The 20,361-nt window shown below is 36.6% G+C and overlaps 1 protein-coding gene across 1 annotated transcript in view; it reads left to right on the plus strand.

Moving 5' to 3' along the window:
• Positions 1–842: 842 nt before the first annotated feature.
• Positions 843–20,361, plus strand: part of SEC62 (SEC62 homolog, preprotein translocation factor) — a 28,433-nt gene continuing 8,914 nt past the window's right edge. Inside the window, exons 1-6 of the mRNA XM_059065080.2 lie at positions 843–951; positions 9,234–9,342; positions 10,367–10,472; positions 16,403–16,607; positions 16,856–16,948; positions 19,782–19,842. Of these exons, the coding sequence (XP_058921063.1) occupies positions 916–951; positions 9,234–9,342; positions 10,367–10,472; positions 16,403–16,607; positions 16,856–16,948; positions 19,782–19,842 (610 nt within the window). The 5' untranslated portion in view covers positions 843–915. The remainder of the gene's footprint in view (positions 952–9,233; positions 9,343–10,366; positions 10,473–16,402; positions 16,608–16,855; positions 16,949–19,781; positions 19,843–20,361) is intronic.

Below are 20,361 nucleotides of genomic sequence, written 5' to 3' on the forward strand. Positions count from 1 at the left end.
CTCCATTAAAGTCATGGTAATTTCTATCTTAAAACACTTACTAGCAATTTAAGCCCATTCTCTTTGATCTAGGTAGCTCTAAAATAACAATAGTTATAATAGTAATTCACCAGACTCCAAGTACCCTGCAGTCTTCTTAATTCCAACTTCTTAGAATCTCTCTCCTTATTCATCGTATTAGTTGTTTGTACTTTCCTCAGTTCTCTCTGACTCGGATTCTAAAGATGCGTTTCTAGAAGCAACGTGGAAAATGGAATGGGGAATCCAAAGTTTGTTTCACATGAGCCCGACTACCCCCTATATTGTACGGGGAGATAATTTGGCTTAGGTCTCGTCTGTACCATCTACCAACTGTGGAGCCTTAGATAAATCTGTTCATATGGCTGCACCTCAGCTGTCTCGGCTTTCCCATCTTCAAAATGGGATTAGGAGAATTTACACGTGGGGAATAGATGATGCAGGGCTCACAGGCAAGAAAAGAAGTGCCACAGTTAGAGACGTCTAGAATTCCATAGGTGTCATGAAATCCTCTGTAAAAGGCTCCACCCCAAACCTACTGACTCCGAGGGGCGTGGGGCCCCCGGAATCTGTATTTTAATAGCTTCCCAGGTGATTCAGATGCCCAGTCAAGTTTGGGAACCAAAGACTCTTTCCAGTCCTCCTGTTCTTTGATTCACTTCTTAACTTCCTTCTGGTCCCAGCGATTTCCAGTTCCTGCAACAAAAGGAGCCAAGGGAAGAGGGGAGAGAAAGCGCAGCCAAGACCCGCCGAACCTGCCTCGTTCCGGCCTCTCGACAGCTTCCCGGCTCCGGCGTTAGCCGGTAGGTTACATAACAGCCCCGCGGCTCGCTCTCGCGATATTTCCGCCGCCCCCGCCTACCTCCACGTCAGAGGGAACCGGGCGGAGCGGCCAACATGGCGGAACGCAGACGACACAAGAAGCGGATTCAGGTACCAAAACCGAGCCCTGGGATAGGGGACTCTCGGAAGTGGGAGACGCAGGGAAAGCTCCCGGGAAGGGCGGGCGAAATCGAGGACGAGGTGGGGTGGGGTTCCCCCGCGAGGTCGCGGGGTGCGGGCTGAGTCGTTGTGAGGGGCCTGAGGAAGGGCGGTGTTGGCGACGGCGGAGACTGAGGCGGAGGTGCTGGGGCAGCGGCGGAAGGCGGGAGGCGCGGCCGCCAGCCCAGGGTGGCGGTGGCGGCGGCGTTGCCGGCCTGGGCCTGTGCTGGGCGGTCCGCGTCCTCCGAGCGCAGACACCGACCCTCCCCGGGCTCTTCCCCTCCCTTCTCCACGCCATCCTTTCGCCTTAGCTGTCCCGAAATTAAGGCCGCGGTAATTAGGGTAGAAGGAGGCGGAGGACTGACCTAAAGCTGCCCGTTCTTTGTGCGCAGATAGAAGGACCGTAGGAGGGGTTAGTGATCGGTGTTTGGTCAGCTGCCCCAGGGGCCCAGGCGGCGATCTGCGTATCCAGATGTTCGTTTGCGTGCAGCCTCTTTTCTTCTCACAGTTATTAACTTAAGCGTCCAACTGAAGCTTTCCGGCTTTCTTTCAGCGACACAGTGTAAATAAACAAAACTCTCTTGGTACTGCAACGAGCGGGTCCCGCCCAGAAACCTTTCACATGCCAGTGTGTCATCCTCATAACCTACGTAGCATCCCTCCCTCATTCCACATGCATGTCATCTGTGTATTTCTTCCTTGCAATTTTCCCCCTGTTGTTCTTGCTCTTTGCCGAGAGGATTAAATACGGGGAACATCTTAGATTCAGGATGTTCTGTTGTCTCCTTATTAGCTCCTGTGCCTAGAAACCTTCATATGTCGTCATAAATTAATGGCGTGTTGTAAACTGTTAATATACTAATCACAAATTGTTACTCTCGTCATTGTCTTTCTGTTCCTTACTATTTCATTGCTTAGATGACTTTCTAATGTTTTTTTCCCCCATTTTTATCACTTAACTGACTTACACCACAGGTGATTTGAGCTATGCAGGTTAAAATTCTCCTGAAAACTTTGAAGTACTAGGGAAAAAAAGATGCCAGTGATCAGCAAATTTGGAATTTTAGAATTAGGCAGAAATAAGAAAGTAGTTTCAAAAAGAGTACAGAAGAGGACCAGGGACAGTTGCCCCCCAAGTTCAGACAGTTCATAAAACCAAGGCTTAAGGTTATTATGGAAGACGTTTCTAATTATACTATTTCTAGTCTTTCAAAATCTAGTGTTATTGGTCAGGTATGGATACAAAATATACTTTTATTAGAGTTTGTATTGAAGTTGTCAAATTAGGGCTTCCTGGACTTATATTTACACACGTACATTTTATGGCCTTAAATAAACATTGTTTTTACAGTTTCAACTGTTCTTTAATATTGTTGTAAAGGTGATTCTAATTCACTTTGAATAGCTGCTCTATTTCAATTGTGATCTCATATTAAGCAGAAAGATAGATTTAAAAACCTGTATAGTAGTGGTAGTGACTGGGAGCTAAAACTTGTGCCTGCTTGTACCCCAGTGTCAAAAATTATTGGCCCTGTAACTTTGGTCAAGTTACTTAACTTTTTTCCTCTATTTCCAAATCCATAAGAAGGGATATTTACCTTAAAAAAATATCCTCATTGGGTTGTTGTGCAAAAAATAGGTGCGTGGGTGACTTGTTATTAAAGGTTATAAAAGCTATTAAAAGAGTGCTTAGCACGTAACTCCTTTTTCCCCTTCCCCAGGGATGAAGGCTTTAGGATAATTTGTTTTAGTTTTTGTTAAGCACTCTGATATGCTGAAGAAAGATTAACAGTTATCTATTCAGTAAATAAACCTTTGAGTTCCATAAAGAATGGCTATTTACTTAACTGTTGTTTAGTTGGGGATTAGGTAAGTGTGTGAGGATCTGATTGTTAAAAATCAAGCTGGTATACTGCTAAGTAAAAATAAATAACATTTTTCACCTCCTCCAAGTTTTCTACATAGCTGTGCTATGTAAAATGTTGTGGAGATCTTGGGAGTGCTACCTGGAGTACTACTGTGCAGTGTCAACAAATTAATAAAAGTGTACAATATCTTATAAAATTCCTTGGTTTTTTTTTCCTCCAGAGAATCAGAAACTCTATAATATTGGCATTACTTTAGACAAAAAGATAAAACGTAACGACCAAGTTCAGAGTTGAAGTTACAGAAAAAATTCTATTGTGAGACTCTGGGCAAAAAGATCCGTAATATTAACTCAGTTTCCTGTTGCTACTTGATGTTTCATGTTTAGAAAAGATTTTTATGTTTAGTAGATTTACTGACCTTGAATTATAATTTGTATATTGGGGGAAATGATTGATATGAACAAGTTCAGGGTTTTAAAAAGTAGTTAATTTGTATGCTTTTTCTTTTTTAAAAAAATTTATTTTATTTATTTTTGGCTGCATTGGGTCTTCGTTGCTGCACGTGGGCTTTCTCTAGCGGTGAGCAGGGGGCTACTCTTCATTGTGGTGCACGGGCTTCTGATTGTGGTGGCTTCTCGTTGCGGAGCATGGGCTCTAGGTGTGCAGGCTTCAGTAGTTGTGGCTCACAGGCTCAGTAGTTGTGGCACGCGGGCTTAGTTGCTCCACAGCATGTGGGATCTTCCTGGACCAGGGCTCGAACCCATGTCCCCTGCATCGGCAGGCGGATCCTCAACCACTGCGCCACCAGGGAAGCCCTGTATGCTTTTTCTAATGTAGCCTAATTTTAAATTCTGGTGTTCCATCAAAGTTGGAAACAAGAAGACTATTTTGTCACATTTCCTTCTTGGATTCACTTTACTGGTCACTGAAAACCAAAAGTGAGCTACATGTTCACTGACGTTATATTGCAAAGTTTTCATGATTGAGATTCTCAAGTGAGAGTGATCTCAATTCAAATTAATAAAACATTTGAAAGTAAATAATTGTAAGTTTTCTAAGAAATGCATTTATGTAAGTGAGTTGAAAATGATTTTCAAATAGTAGGGGTTTTTGGAATCCTTTTGCACAAATGCAGCTCTTATGTAAAAGCAGAGGGGTGGACCCAAAGCCCTATCACCTCAGTACCCCACTACTTCACTACCATTATCCCTCATCCTTAAGCTACTTTTAGGACCTATATCTGAAAGTATTAACTAGGTATAAAACATATTGATCTAAACCATTAACATCATTTTACAGATACACTGAGGTTCAGTGAGGATTTGTGGCTTGACCCAGGGTCACTCATCAAGATAGTAAAACCAGATTTAGACCAAGTCTTCTAATTCCAGTTGAATGTTCACACCATTGATAAAATAAAAAATAAAAATAGTTTTGACATACTTTAATCTTGCAATCTTTATATTAAATTGTACAAAAAAGACTTAACGAGACTTGTCCCTGCTAAAGAGACTCATCCTATTTAATATTCTGCTTATGTGTAAAGTATTTAGTTGAGTTTTGGGACACTGAAATGGCTTATTCATTCCTAGAAATTTTATAATACCTGCATCTCAGTTAACTTTGTTGTACCCATCTGTCTCCCTGTCAGTAAAACCCTGACATTATCATGAACCAATATGCTTAATTTCAGAAAAGGGAAAGTTTAGGGTTATGTGCTCTTGACTCTGGGACTTTATGAAGAAAAGAGATGGAACCCAGAAAGCCAGTCCTAAGTGAAACTCCCCCCAGAGGCTTAAGGAAGGGCTTACAATGGCAGGGGCTGTGGGATTTTAGAAGGGCACTGCCAAAGTCAAGATACAGAGACTCTTGTAAAGCTCTATTAGTAACATACTGTGTGACTTTAAGCAAATAGTTTATCTAAGGTCTCCTCCAGCTTTCAGATTTTAACCTGTTAACCTATTTGTATTTTCACAAATATTTTATACTGTTTGTATAAAGATACAGATTGACAGTTGGTGAACTAATCTTTTTCTTTTGCTCAATTCATTCAACAAGCTTATTTATTACCTAAGCTTATTTCTATTGAATATAGCAATTTTTAAAAATTCTAGTCGTTTTGGGGGTGGGAGGATAGGGAAAAGAAATTCTAAGTCAAAAATTTTGTAATATTGAAGTCCATGGCTTACTGACTCTTGATCTAATATTTTTTTTTCTTAAAAAGATTATCTTAAGTACCAAAAATAATATATAGTTAGAAATGGTAATCCCAGTTTCATTGTAGTATTTGAGTGTTGAAGTATTCTAAAATAAAAATAGTATTTGTTAAATAATTTAAAAAGAATGTTCTACCCAAACTTTCAATTTTTGTAATTTTGGATTAAGAGTTGCAACACCCGGCATTTTGGTGTTTGGGTTGGCAGTCCAGCCTCAAAAGGTACTGGTTCTTTGCTTCCTCATTCTAAGACATTTGAACTCATTCATTGAGCTACAAAGTTTTCTTCATTCAAGGCTTGATGAGCTGGTTTCTCTTTATTAGTGGGTGATGCTATTCGCAAAAGGCCTTCACTTTTTGTCAGAAAGTTTCTAGAAAAGTTAGGAAAATATTCTGAAGATTTCTTCACATCAAAAGGGAACAAAGAAGGGAGGTACTATAGTCTAATGTATAAACAGGAAGAGGATAAGACTGTTTTAGCCTGCAGCAGGGGAGCAGTGAGAATGAAGATTCCATGGCAGGCTCTTCTATATTACTAGCTTCCCAAGGTCATATTCTCTTGGTGCTCTTCTGTAACAGTCTTTCTTTCTGGCTTTAAAGCCCCAGAAGATGGCACAAATCCTGTACTGTTAGAGGCAGTCTATAGTATGTATAACTTATGTGTGGTATAATGAATATTTCATAATATTTCACAGAGGATAATAGAAACTTTTTAAGGATTTGAACTTGAAGGGGGAGCAAGGAAGGAATCAGTTCTGTTGTACCAGTATGTTGATAGAATTCACTACTTTTCTAGTCAGATGTTTAAGGAAAGTTAACTGATACTTTAAGAAAGTATCAATGGATAAGTAACTTTGTGTCTGGTTGGGAGAGATTATCCAAGTCCATGTTTTCTGGGTCTGTTCTCTTCATTCTTGCTTTGTGTAGTGCCTTTACCAAGGAGGGGAAGGGAATGCAAATAGAATACTTTAGTCTGTTGTTGCAGTTGTGGAAAAGAGTTTGGTGAACTTGAAGTTAATTGTTAAAATGAGGTTTTAAAATGTGGATTCATGTATTATCAGATTCCCTATTATATAATAATAGAATGGACTTTTCAGTTTCTTGGGTATTCTAATAGATTTTACGTCTGATGCCTCTTATCAACAATCAGTAGATTAGTACCTGTATGCCTGCGTTCAGTAAATGGTTTGAGAGTTAGTATGAGTGTAGACTTGTCATGCCTAAAGTTGATGTGATTTTTTTTCCCCCAGAATCACCTTCCTCCCAAATTTCTGTTAATTGAAAACCTGTCCTTTCAGTTGATCACATTAGAAATCTGACATCTTTTACTAAGCCATTTCATTCATCTTTTATCATTGAGTCCTATCTGTTCTACATTTGAAATGTTTCATATGTCAAAATCCTTCCCATTCCTAGTCTAGTATCACATCACATCTTACTTGAATACTAAGTCATTTTCCTGCCTTGTGCCTTTTTTCCTCCAGTTAATTCTACATACAGGGTCCAAAATAGTGTCTAAGTCATTTTTTTTTTCTCATTATGTCCTCCTTCTATTCAAAAACTAGTTTCTGTGACTTAAGGAGTAAATTTGAAATTTCTTAGACTGCCTTGAATACTGTTTAGCCCTATTATACATACTTAACCTCACAATTCTTCCTAACTTGTCTCTACTAGAGCCAAATTTTATGCTCATCTTTAGCCACAGTATTTTTATGCTATTCATTCAGCTTATCCCAAATTTGTTCATCTTTCAAAATCCAGGTCCCTTTTCCAAGAGGTCTTTCATAGCTCTTCTCATCCACATTGATAATCTCACTCCTTTTGTACTCCTAAAATATTTTTTCTACCACTCATTTTGGAAAATAACAGTTGTTGTTTTGGAAAGTTGTAACAAAGTGTAGGTATCATGCCTTAACAAATTTTTGGTGTTAACAGTAGCACCCAAAGTTATTATAGGGTAAACAGTATGTGTGTATTTGAACAATTTATGTTTATTGAGTCTTCTCCCCCACCTACCATTTTTAATCAAGCATATCCCAGTAACAAGTTATCAGTTAATTGGATAAATCTTTAAATTGGCAACAGTTGTATCAACCGAGGGAAAAATTGAACATATATGTGTGTGATTATAAAATAGAATTGGTTTCTATAAAGCCAGTTATAGTATCTCATTATTTCCAGCTATTTATATAGTATTACTTTTTTGGCTGTACATGAATATATAGGATATTATTTACTAATAGATGAGGCTCCTAGAAATTCAATGCGTTACACAGACATAATTAAATGCTATCGTTTAACATATACTAACATATATGTTAATAATTTTAGTGTGATTTTAAAAACCGAAATATAGAATTTTTACTTTTTAGTTTGTCAGAAACTATATTTTGTGACTAGGACCCAGATTAAATAATTATGAACATTGTAGATGTTACTGAACTTGGAGTGTTAAATTTTGAATTTACAGTTTTTTAAGATTCTATTTTTTTTGTGATATGTGTTTTTATATATAAAACTAAAGGTCTTTTATTCACATAAATATTTGGTTTTTACTATAGTCTTCATTTGGATTGAATGGTTTGGGCTTTTTTAAAAAAAATTTTTATTGTATATTGGAGTATAGTTGATATACAATGTTGTGCAGGCTTTTAATTTTTATTGTCACAAATAGTAACCCACAAATGGGATAGTACGAGAGTATAAGAATCATGCATTGTTAATTGGATGTTGGAAGTAGAGAAGTTGGGAAGTGCAAAGGAAATATGAGAAGTAGCTGCCAGATGACCCAGCAACCATGGCACAGATTTTCGCTTCATCTCACAAGTTACTCCTCTTCAGGATAAAATTAAAGCTGAAACTTTGATTTGTTAGTTGTTCCTTATTTTTAACAAACATAACTGAATGCAAACTAACTTGAAATTTGTGGGAAAACTGACGTAAAGATAGATGATTTAGAGAATTTATTTTTCCTGTTTTGTGTTATTAGAATGTCTTGCCTAAAATATAACTGTCTTCAGCGTTAATTTTTCTCAGCAGACTAGATTCTTGGCAGATAATTCTTTACTATTATTTGGCACTTTATTCATCTTAAGAGATAGACCTTCCTGAAATCATTCACATTTAAATTGTATATTGCTAGAAATATTGCTTGAGTGCTCTATGTACTGTGCTTAAACATGTAATTAAAGACAGTACTTTTATTACAATAGCTTACAGCAATAAGACAGCTAAAACTATATATATAAAAGATATATGCAAACATAGACTGACCTCATTTTCTTCAGTATGTGAGTGGGGAGAATAAGTATACAGGAACATAAGTTCAGAATGTAAGGAAATAAAAGCAAGATGGGGAATGATAAACAATGAAGGTGGTAGAAAGTTTGGAGGAGGGAATGGAAAAAAGAAAACAGGGAAGGATTAAAGCAGCCTTTCCAAAACTCTTTGTGCCCTTCTATTAATCAGTTCTTAAATGAGATTGTAATTTATTTGTCTATTGCATTTTTATTTTTGCTTTACCCCGTTCAGAAAGAAAAGAAGAAAGGCAAGGTGAGAAAAGATTCCCTGACAGTATCTAGAATCTGTAACCACAGGGGAAAGGGAAGGGAATACAAATCTTCAGCATCTCTGATAGTAGTTTGTATCTGGGACCACACTGGGACAGCTGTCTGGTTAATTTGAGAACTCCTCCTGCAATCTGTTGCCCATTGTTCAAGGTACATGGCTTTGGCTGTTATTTAACATTTATTTACGGCACCTGTTTCTACTTACGCTGACGTTTGGGCACACACTATTGACAACCTCTTAAAATTATTTCCTTACGGCTTTTAAAAAGAGACCAGGCAAGAGTGAAGGTGAACTGGTACAAAAGGATTACCATACTGGAAAAACAACTCAAAATAAATGCCTTGTAGCTGAGGCCAAGAGGCAGACAAGTTTGGGCCCTATCAACTTGTATTTGAAAAACGTGATGTTAAAAATCTCCATTCTGTCTTCTGTATACATTACCAGGTCTGCTCCAGAAAAAACTTGAAAGAAAGGCCTGTACTAAACTTAAAAATATTTTCAGAAGAGATCTGTAAATTATTCTTCAGTGTATCAGTGTCACAAGTAAATGATTACATTAAATTAATATTCTTACTTTGCAGGAAGTTGGTGAACCATCTAAAGAAGAGAAGGCTGTAGCCAAGTTTCTTCGATTCAACTGTCCAACAAAGTCCACCAATATGATGGGTCACCGGGTTGATTATTTTATTGGTAGGATTACATCAATAAAATTATATTTGTGTACATATCTTATGAAGATACCTAATTTGGAGATAGGTAGATATTTTAAAAATGTGCTCCAAGCATGATTGGTGAAGCTAAGTGATGATGAGCATATGACAATTGATTGTCCTATTCTTTCCTTTCATGATTGAAAATGTCAGTGAAAATAAAAGAAAGTGCTTTTTAATAATGTTTCTTGGAAATTTTTTAAATAGGATTTATTTTCAGTACTAACACTAACTTTTATTCAGATAATACATGTACTTAACAATACTCTTTTTGTAAAACTCTGGCATAGAATTCAGTGTGAAACAAGTGTGTCACAACCAGCTTAGGAGTGTTTGTTCTTCACATGATCTAAACAACTTCATGAGCTAATATTATCTGTAATATTGCCCCATAGCTTATAAATCAGTAGTTGTTGAGTTTGCCTGTCTGATCAGTTAAGGTTGAATTACCATTATTGGGAAGAAATTTGTCTTCTCTTCAGTGTTATGATTAATGATTTTGATAGTCCTTAAAATTTTATAAAAATAGACATGGTGTATTTTTAACATCTCATGTATTTAGCTTCTTCCAATGACAGTAGATTGTGTCACAGAGCTTATTCCTTGGTGGGTTACAATAAAGCTTGGTGACAGAATTTCTGTTACTGTGGTAGAGGAAGATTTTTTTATTTGTTTATCCCATATTATGATTATTTGATGAGTGTTATTTACATTTATTTTGAATTTTTTAAAGAACATTTTCTCATTAATTTATCTTGCTTTAGTTAATATTTTTGAATGTCATTTATTTCACAGCATTACTTTAAGAAAGATGCTTAATCAGTATGTTTCACAAATTGAGGTTTTGAGGAACTATTTGTCATGATTGTGTCAAACTTAAATTTTCTGTTGAACTTGGTTTTATTTTCGGTTGCCAGAATGTTGAAATTTGCCTTATAGAATTTGTTTAGATAGACACAAATTTTGCTGTATACTAAATTTAAAATAATAAATTTCTTCTTTAGCTTCAAAAGCAGTGGATTGCCTTTTGGATTCAAAGTGGGCGAAGGCCAAGAAAGGAGAGGAAGCTTTATTTACAACGAGGGAATCTGTGGTTGACTACTGCAACAGGTAGTTTTTATTTCTTAGTGAAGGATAATATAAATAGTAATTTAAAAATATTCTCTGTGGTCCTGAAGCTCCTTCCCTATTTCATCATTAAGTATAGTGCTGTTACAGCATAGCTCAAGTATAGCTTTTACATGTAACCTGGATTTCTTCAGTACCTCTGGAAATGCATTTATTTGGTGTTAGGCTATCATATTTTTATAACTTCTATTTTTGTTCTGTTACATTTGTACATTTGCCAGGCTGACTGAACTGAAGGATCAGCAATAAAAATCATATACCAGTGCTTGTCATGAACAAAAAAGTTCTTTCTTTTCTAGAGCAAAAGTTGGGGAATCTTTTCCAAAACTTTGTCAGGGATTCTCAATAGACCTTTTGTCCATGTTTTGTTTTGTTTTTTCAGTGCCTACTGAGCCATTAGCCAGGTACCCTTCCCTATTTTGTTTGTGATTGCTAATATATTCCTTGTGCAATCAAGGCAGCTGAAACATCTGTCTTTTCTTCATTCCAAGATGAAGTATAGACAGTTCAGTAACATATCCATGTTTTTTATAATAAATACTTCTCCTTTGGGAAAAACTTTTCATGGTGAATGGTGTACAAAAAAAAAAAAAAAAAAAAAAAATCACTTTTCTGGGGAATTCCCTGGTGGTCCAGTGGTTAGGACTCCTCGCTTCCACTGCAGGGAGCACAGGTTCGATCCCTGGTCAGGGAACTAAGATCCCACATGCTGCATGGAGCAGCCAAAAAAAAAAAAAAAATCACTTTTCTCTTGGAAAGAAGTATGCTGGGTTTGTTTGTTTGTTTTTTCTCCAGTTTTTCCCTTGGTTTATTTACTACTTAAACGTATTTATTAAGATGTTAGTAGGGCTCCCCTGGTGGCGCAGTGGTTGAGAGTCCGCCTGCTGATGCAGGGGACACAGGTTTGTGCCCTGGTCCAGGAAGATCCCACATGCCATGGAGCAGCTGGGCCCGTGAGCCATGGCCGCTGAGCCTTCGCGTCCGGAGCCTGTGCTCCGCAACGGGAGAGGCCACAACAGTGAGAGGCCTGCGTACCGCAAAAAAAAAAAAAAAAAAAAGTTAGTAAATCAAATTTTATTTTCGTGACACTAAATTTTATAATTGGTGGGAATTTGACATTTTAAATTATTTTATATGCTTAGTAGGGAGATACACATAGCATTTACTAATATGTTGCTTAATAGCATTTAAAGTATCAGCCACATGAGATCCCTCTTAAAAACCACTATTTTACAACCTGGTTTCTAATGCTGTAAAGTTGAAGAATTATTAACTATTTCTTAAAATTCTTAGCTGCCAGGGACTTGCCTGGCAGTCCAGTGGTTAAGACTCTGCACTTGCACTGCCACGGGCCCAGGTTTGATCCCTGGTCGGGGAACTAAGATCCCACAAGCCACATTACACAGCCAAAAAAACAAATTCTTAGCTGCCAAAAACTAGAGTCACTAATGGACCTTTCAGAAACAATGGAAATTTCATTGTCAGGACGGGGATTAGCTAACAGTGGTGTAGTCGGTATTTTCCTTTACAGCCGTCTGTGTATTAGAACTCCAAAGTGCAAATTTCCCTGCCTGCCTCAAAACAGACTTATTTTTTATATATATAGCGTAAAAATTAAAAGGTGCTATAAATGCAGAAACAGAGAAGTTAAATCACTTACCCAAGGTCACACAGCTAGTAAGTGGCTGAGCCAGAATTCTAAATCCAACAATCTGACTTCATAGTCCATGCCCTTAACCACTGCACTATACTATCTCCTCCAAAATGATGATGCATTTAATGAAGGAAAAATTAAGATGAAGGATTAACCTGTCAATACTATTTGAATATTAAATCTGAGCCCAAATCTCTGAGGAGAGCAGCCAGTATTAATACACTTTACTTGGCCTTTTAGGAGACTTGATACTTCATTATATGAAAAGCCAAAAAAACGAGTACAGAGATTGTCCTAGCAATACACTCACTTTTTGTTGTATATGTTGTTCCCATTCATATCAAGCTTTTGGTGTCCTTTTTGCACTAAGATAGAGAAGCATAACTACCTAAAGTTTTCAAAGCCACTTCTAATAATAACCATGGTGACCTCATGATGGCCAGCCACATGGGTTCCTGCCTGACTACAGGGAAAACCACAAAGGGACACTTGTCCTGTCTCATTTTCTGAAGTGGTCTTGAGGGAGTCTAAGGAAAAACAAGAAAACAGGAAACTGTAGGATGTGCCTCTTTATGACCTATTTCAAGTACAGACTCTTCAACCTTTTATCTAGCATCATCCTAACCCTCCTAGTGACTTTGCATCTCCAACCCCCCAGTCCAGTGGTGTCCTTCTCACTCTCATTCATATACCATACTCATTCTCTCTTCTGGTCTTTCTTTGATAATAACCTGCCACTTTCCACAAATGGTTCTTCCTCTATCCTGCCTGCCTCTCAATATAAATATCTCTCAAATTCTATCTCTACCATTTAGTATTCCCCAGATCCTCTAGCCCACATTAATCTAATGTTCTACAGAATTTATAAAGGTAATAGCATACAGTTTAGTCCTTAACTATTTAAATAGAATTGTTGCATGTGTTAGTTTTTCTAAATTTCTTGCCCGCTAAATCTGAAGGCAATTGGAGGACTGTTTTATACTTTATTGTAACTCCACAGCAATTAGCATAATGTGGGCATTCACCATTGTCATATAAGTGAAAGTCCTAAACATATGTCTGGCATTTAATAAACGTTTATTAAACCTGGTAAAAAAAAATTAAGAGGTGAAGAAAAATAATAAGCACTTTAATAACTTTTTACAAGCTGCTTTTAATCCATTCATTTATTCTAGAAATACTTATCATATAGACCAGGCTTCAGGAATACAGAGATAACTGTGACTTGGTTCCTGCCTCCAAAGTGCATATTATCATCTGTTAGAGAAGATTTGTGACTAATTACAATACAGTGTGTTCTGTAAGAAAGACAGAAATGGGGAAACTTCAAGAATGACCTCTCAGGGAAAATGTTTTAATCAAATTTTGAAACAGAAATAGGTGATTACCCAGCAAACAATAGGAGAGTGGACATTTGATCCTGGCAGAGGGCACAGAACATACTGAGATAGGAAAGTATGAGTAGTCTGTGAAAATGTCAGAGTTTATGTAGATGATCTGTACTGTACAGTGTGTTTAAAGCTAAATAAATGGAGGCACTGATTTTATTACAATAGTAAATGTCATCTCATTTTTTGAGGCATAGAGTGAATTGAAGTAGACATTCTCTAAGGAACTATCAAGGAATAAGTGAATGATTCTACTTATTAATGAATGGAATGAGAGTATAATGTAACTATTTATAAAACCAAATGTGTTTGTGTTTTCCATAACTATCAATATTAAATGAAATTCACGATTTTACTACAGCAGTAGTAATGGCTAACATTGAGAACATGCATGCCAGGCACCACACTAAACAATCTACATGCTTCTCATTTATACCCCATTTTAGAAATGCACTAAAATTAAGTAACTTACCCAATATTACATAGCTTGTTAAGTGGTAGCGGTGATATCTGAACCCATCTACCTGAATGTGAACTTCTCAAGACCAATTTGATTGGTTAATAGTCTTCTTTTCTTTCAAGGGGTTGGGGTAGCTGTACAGGAGGAGTAACGGTAGTAGGTGTTCCTGCTGATTCTGTGCTCTTCTGTATCTGCTCGTCAAGGGAAGGATTTTTTTTTCTCCTAAAGTTCTATGGGGTTTTAAAAAATTATTTATTTTTTATTAAGAACATTTTTTTTCACTAAAGTAAATTTGAAAAAATTTTGAAAATGATACAGAAGAAAATCCAAATTACTAATAATGTTGCCTCATGGATAATTATATTACCATTTGAGACTATATACTCAAGTATCTGTGTGTGTACATGTACTCTTAATATATGGAGAGCTATAATATGAACTGTAGTATGAAATGCTGGTTTTCAATTAACATACAATGAATAAAATGTATTTTTATTTTCATATTAACACATTATTGACTGGGGTGGGGGGTTTTGCAGAAACTAATGCCTGTGGTGTTAATACCTCTGTGGTCAGTAATGTGTGAAGTTGTAATGAATGATGCTGATAGAAAATCTGGAAATCATCTAAGTGCAGAAACAAAGAGATTAGAATATTTTCATTGTAAATTTTTGTAAGAAGTTCTGAAGTAGAGTAAAAATTAAAGATCCCCCTTCATATTCAAATACCCACCACTACTCTTTAAGTCTCACTTTCTACTCATAAGTAGTTAATTATTAAGGGTCTCATTTCAGATTTTTGCTTGTTTACATATATATATGTGTGTAGCAGATATTAATGATGGATTCTTTGGGGGCGTTTCAGATAATGGCATAATTATATATGCTGTATAGATCTTCTGAACAAGTAAAAGTCCAAATGAGGAGACCTAGAAGTTAGCTTTGTGGAGATGTTCATGGGGTGAACCTAATTGAGCAGCAGAAAGAAGCCCAGCCAAGCAGGTCAGAACACAGGTGGGCACAAGATAATGATCAGAAATAGGTGGTCTTTAGGCAAGAAGGAGGCATCTAGTTAGCAAGTGGTATGATGTGCTGGAGTAGGCACCAGTGAAGGTATTGAATAGAAAGGTGGATAGTTACCATTAACAGGCACAGATGGTGGCAGAGAGACCTAGCTTCTAGTTGTGTTTTGGTAGTTGTACTTTATCAAGGCAGGAATAAAGAAATCAGGAACTGTGAAACTGGAATATAAGATTTGAAAAGATGGCTTTTAGATGACAAAGGTAAGGGTAAACCAGTTTCTTGAGTAAGATTAGAAAAGATTGAGTCAGCCAATGTTGACTTAATTTGGGGTCAGCTGAGCTTCTAAATTCATCAGATAAAGAAGTGAATAAAGCAAGGTTCTTACTCTTAAGAAGTTCACAGTCTAGTGAAGGAGGCAAACAAGCATGTTATAAAGTGTATATTAAACTAAAAGAATAAATGCTGTAGATAGGATAACAGGAAACAGGAGGAAGGATGGGGGATAGATTTATAATTTTAAACAGGGTAGGCTTAGTAGAGAGGGTAACATTTGAGGGAAGACTTGAAAGAAGTGAGGAAGTAAACCAAAAGGACATGCTTATTTGGGGGAAGAGCATTCTAGGTAAAGGGAATAGCCAGTGGAAATGCCCTGAAGTAGGAATATTAAAAAACAAGCAAACAAAAAACTCCCCTGCTAAATAGAAGAAAGATCAGTTTATTGAGAGAAATTAGTGAAGCAAGGAACACATGGTATTGTTTTGCTACATATATTGTACAGTTTTCAACTTGATACTATGAAGAGTTGTTTTCAGAGTCCAGAAATCTCACCTTAGCATATTTAATTATTCATTAGTTAATTGGAGATATTTCATTATAGTGACAGGCTGAATAGTGAAATACATGGAGAGAAGAAAAATACATCAAGAAGGATGTATTTGGATCAGTCAGATCATGGGCACATTTTTAATCTGCTAACATTTCTTAAACTGTTATATTTATTTTCCCCATATATTTATATACCACTTATGTCTGCTCTTGAATTTGAGACTTAACTTTAAATAAAGCAGAGTCTTGATGACTCCTAATGAACCTAGAGAAAAACTTAAGGATAATTCCAAACCTATAATCTCATTAAATTATACAGTTAAAAAATGAAAATTAGGTTGACAACTTTCATATAATCTAATTGGCTGCACAGGTTTTCAGTTAGACATTTTTGATTGTTCTTCAGTGAGCTTACTAGGTGTAATTACTAGTTGTAATTTCTCTTGTGAGTTGCCAGTGTATGTCTTCCTTTGCTCATTTTATTCAGGTCTTGATATTTTTGCTTTTTGGTCTATATTTATGTAATTTATAGGGAATATAATGTCATATCTTTGTTTCCAAAGGCTTTTAAAGAAACAGTTTTTTCATCGGGCACTAAAAGTAATGAAAGTGAAGTATGAGAAAGACATAAAAAAAGAAAAAGAGAAAGGAAAAGCTGACAGTGGAAAAGAAGAAGATAAAAAGAGCAAGAAAGAAAATCTAAAGGATGAAAAGACAAAAAAGGAAAAAGAAAAAAAGAAAGATGGTGAAAAGGAAGAATCCAAAAAGGTGATTTCAACTAAAATTAAGTAAAAATCAAAAAATTATTACTTGCACGTTAGCACTACTACTGGTGTATTAGCATTTTAAAATACTGCACAACAATCACTTAAACCGCATTAGGGTTCTTACCAATACCGTGGTTGAGAATTCTGATTTCTGTGTTTCATATAGTGAAACTTTGACTATATGGATGTTACATTGCTTTTTGCTTGTTTACAAATGTGTTTTCTTCTATTCAACTTGTTTTTTAATAGGAGGAAACTCCTGGAACTCCCAAAAAGAAGGAAACTAAGAAAAAATTCAAGCTTGAGCCACATGATGATCAAGTTTTTCTGGATGGAAATGAGGTGAGAGTATCTAGGTTATAAGTAGAAATCCAATTCTCCATAGCAGTTTTTAGAATTATCGTTGATGCCTTCACTAAGAAAAGAAGTAATTTAGATAAATTTAACCATATAGATACAAAATCTACTTTTTAAAAGTGGATGTCTCTGACGTTAGATTTAAAAAAAAAGTTTTAAGTCAATCCGAGTCGGGTTCAGCTGTCTATGATAGATAGGAAACATGAAATAACAGTGGCTTAAAACAAAACAGATACTTGTTTCTCTCTCATTAATGAAATCGGAGGGTAAGCAGATAAGGCAGCTCCATGGTGGATCAACTTTTCCGCCTGTGTGAGGCAGTTAGTAAAGATTACCTCATGGTGCAAAATGACTGCCAGCCTTATATCTGCATCCAGAGGAGGGAAGGAGAATGAGGGACATGCTTCCTTTTTAAGGATACTTTCCAGGAAGCTGGTGATTTTATTTCTGCATGGATTCCATTCGCCAGAACCTACTCATATGGTCATGCCTAGCTGCAGTAAAGTCTTAGAAATATGCTTTTTATACTGCATGGTCATTTGCCCAGTAAAATATAAGATTTCCATTAGAATCAAAGGAAAAAAAGTACAATGGTTAAGTAGGGACACCTACAGGTTTCTGCCTCTTATAGTTAGACACACGACTATAAGGGTCTAAAATTTTCAATATTACTTGATGCTTTCCTCAAGGAGATCATTTGTATTTATTTAATTTAGTGGCTTATTTGTATGGTTGTAGCCTTCCATGAAGACCACTCAATTTAGTCATTTAACCAATACATAAACATTTACTTATATACTGGCCATTGAGTTGTTGTGAATTTCTTGCTGTACCTAATACAAAAGTAGTATAAATAGAAAGCAGTGGTTCCTGGAGCTATGAGCTTGAAAATCTGGGAAGGCTTTTCACAAAATGTGTGCACTAGGCTCATTCCAGGCATACTTGCATGAGGATCTCTAGGGTGGAATCTATAGTAAATGTGTGTGTGTGGATGTGTGTGTGTGTTTTGTATAATGTATCCCTGGGTGATTCTGATGTGAACCCCTGCTTAAGAACCAATGTAATAGAAGACCACAGGTCTTTCTTAATGTGAAAGCACAAATACCTTCAGTTAAATGTCAGGCATTGGCTATATGCGAAGTTGTTTTTATAGGTGTTGGGAATAACATGATAAATAGGATAAGATTATCTTCTTGGAAGCTGTAATAGTCTAGCAAGCGTACAAGTGTTTAAACATGGTATGGTCATACCTCTTTTTATTGTGCTTCAGAGATAAAGTTTTTTGTTTGTTTGTTTTTTTGTTTTCAGCAAATTGAAGGTTTACAGCAACCCTGCATTAAGTCTATCAACTCCATTTTTCCAACAGCATTTGATCACTTTGTGTCTGTCCCGTTTTGGTATTTTTCACAATATTTCAAACCCTCCTCCAGCAAACAAATTAAGACTCACCAAAGGCTCATGTGATGAGCCTTTAGCATTTTTTAGCAATAAAGTATTTTTTACTTAGGGTATGTACATTGTTTTCTTAGACATAATGCTATTGCACACCTAATAGACTATAGTATAGTGTAAACATAACTTTTACTTGCACTGGGAAACCCCCAAAAAATGCATTATTGCAGTGATCTGGAGCTGAACTGGAAATACCTTTGAGGTACACTGTATATCTTATATAGTACAGTATAATATAGTACATGCCTGTACTATATTACAGCATGGTGGGTATTATGATGGGAGAATACCAATTAGGGATAGGTAATTTAATCAAGAGAGGATAAGGAGGGTCTGGAGATTCTGGACACTTGACCTGAGCGTTGAAGGATGACTCGTAGATTGCCAGGTACACTGCAAAGGAGTTATAGGTCTGTTAGACAAAGGAAGCTTTTTCCTGAGCAAAAACATGGGTGCTTGCATTCCCAGAAAGGCTAAGATTTTATTCTTTAGAAAGAAGCAGGCTTTGAAACTTTTAAAGATGGGAAACGTCTTGAAAACCTTGTTTATTTAGAGTGCTAAATGGCAGAAGTGATGTCTGTGGATCCAATTTCCAGGATGAATGTGCAGTATTAAAAAAGAGGAATGTTAGAAATAAAAGCAAATCAAAAAGCAGTAACCAAGAGCGCTAGTCAAAATAGAACTAGGAAATGGAAGAGTACTGTTATTTATAGAAACTAAGAGATAAAACTAAGAGTTTTATGGATGATGAGCAGAGTTCTGCTTATTCTAAATGAAGTAAATTTCTGTTTTATAAAGTAAGCTTTAAAGCAGTGGTTCCCAGCTTTGCGGCTACAGACCCTCCGTGGGGAGCTGGCAATGAAATTATTGCAGGGAGTCATAGAATCTTTATGTTCACTGAGCAAGATCTTTAATAATGGTTCTTTGCTTCTCATCAGTTGGGTGGAATTGAGAGCTGCTGGATCTTTAATAGGGCCTGACTGGAATCTATCATAACTGTGCTCTTAGACTGGTTGGTTCTACTCTACTCATGCCAGTATACATCATTACGTTAGGGGCAAAAAGGCTGTACAATTGCTGGTCTTTAGGTTGAATAAGTAATGGTTAAGTAATGGTTTGCACATAGGAGTAAACTGTTAAAAGCATGCAAGTACATAGAAATGTACTTAACTGCGTTACATAGTTTATAGTTTTAAAAATAATATTCTAACTGAATGGATACCAAAAGAAACACTGCTACTAAAGGAACAGTCTTTGGAATTTGTTTACCTTTAAAAGTAGTTCTTATATGTTAAGAGGTTGGAAGTAACTGTTGTTCTAATATAACCTTAGAACTTTAAGCACTGAGGTTTCTTGATTCTTCTAGGTATTTGTGTGGATCTATGACCCAGTTCACTTTAAAACATTTGTCATGGGATTAATTCTTGGTAAGTATAATCTCTAAAATTTAGAAAGAAATATAAACAATGCAGAAGCCAGAAAGAAAATGTTTAACATAAAATAATTATTTTCTAAAGTACATTTTATTTTTTTTTATTTTTATTTTTTTTGTGCTACGTGGGCCTCTCTCTGTTGTGGCCCTCTTCCCTGCGCCACCAGGGAAGCCCCTAAAGTACATTTTAAATAAAGCCAGAAGATAAATGATAAATTGAGGAGAATATTTGCACTACATCTTTAAGAGATTAAGAATGGTGAAGGTAACTCACAGATAAAGAAATACAGTGACCGGACTTCCCTGGTGGCGCAGTGGTTAAGAATCTGCCTGCTGATGCAGGGGACATGGGTTCAAGCACTGGTCCGGGAAGATCCCACATGCCATGGAGCAACTAAGCCTGTGTGCCACAACTGCTGAGCCTGTGCTCTGGAGCCTGTGAGCCACAACTACTGAGCCCATGCGCCTAGAGCCCGTGCTCCACAACAAGAGAAGCCACCACAATGAGAAGCCC

The sequence above is a fragment of the Kogia breviceps genome, chromosome 5 (assembly GCF_026419965.1).
Source record: "Kogia breviceps isolate mKogBre1 chromosome 5, mKogBre1 haplotype 1, whole genome shotgun sequence".
Classification (NCBI taxonomy): Eukaryota; Metazoa; Chordata; class Mammalia; order Artiodactyla; family Physeteridae; genus Kogia; species Kogia breviceps.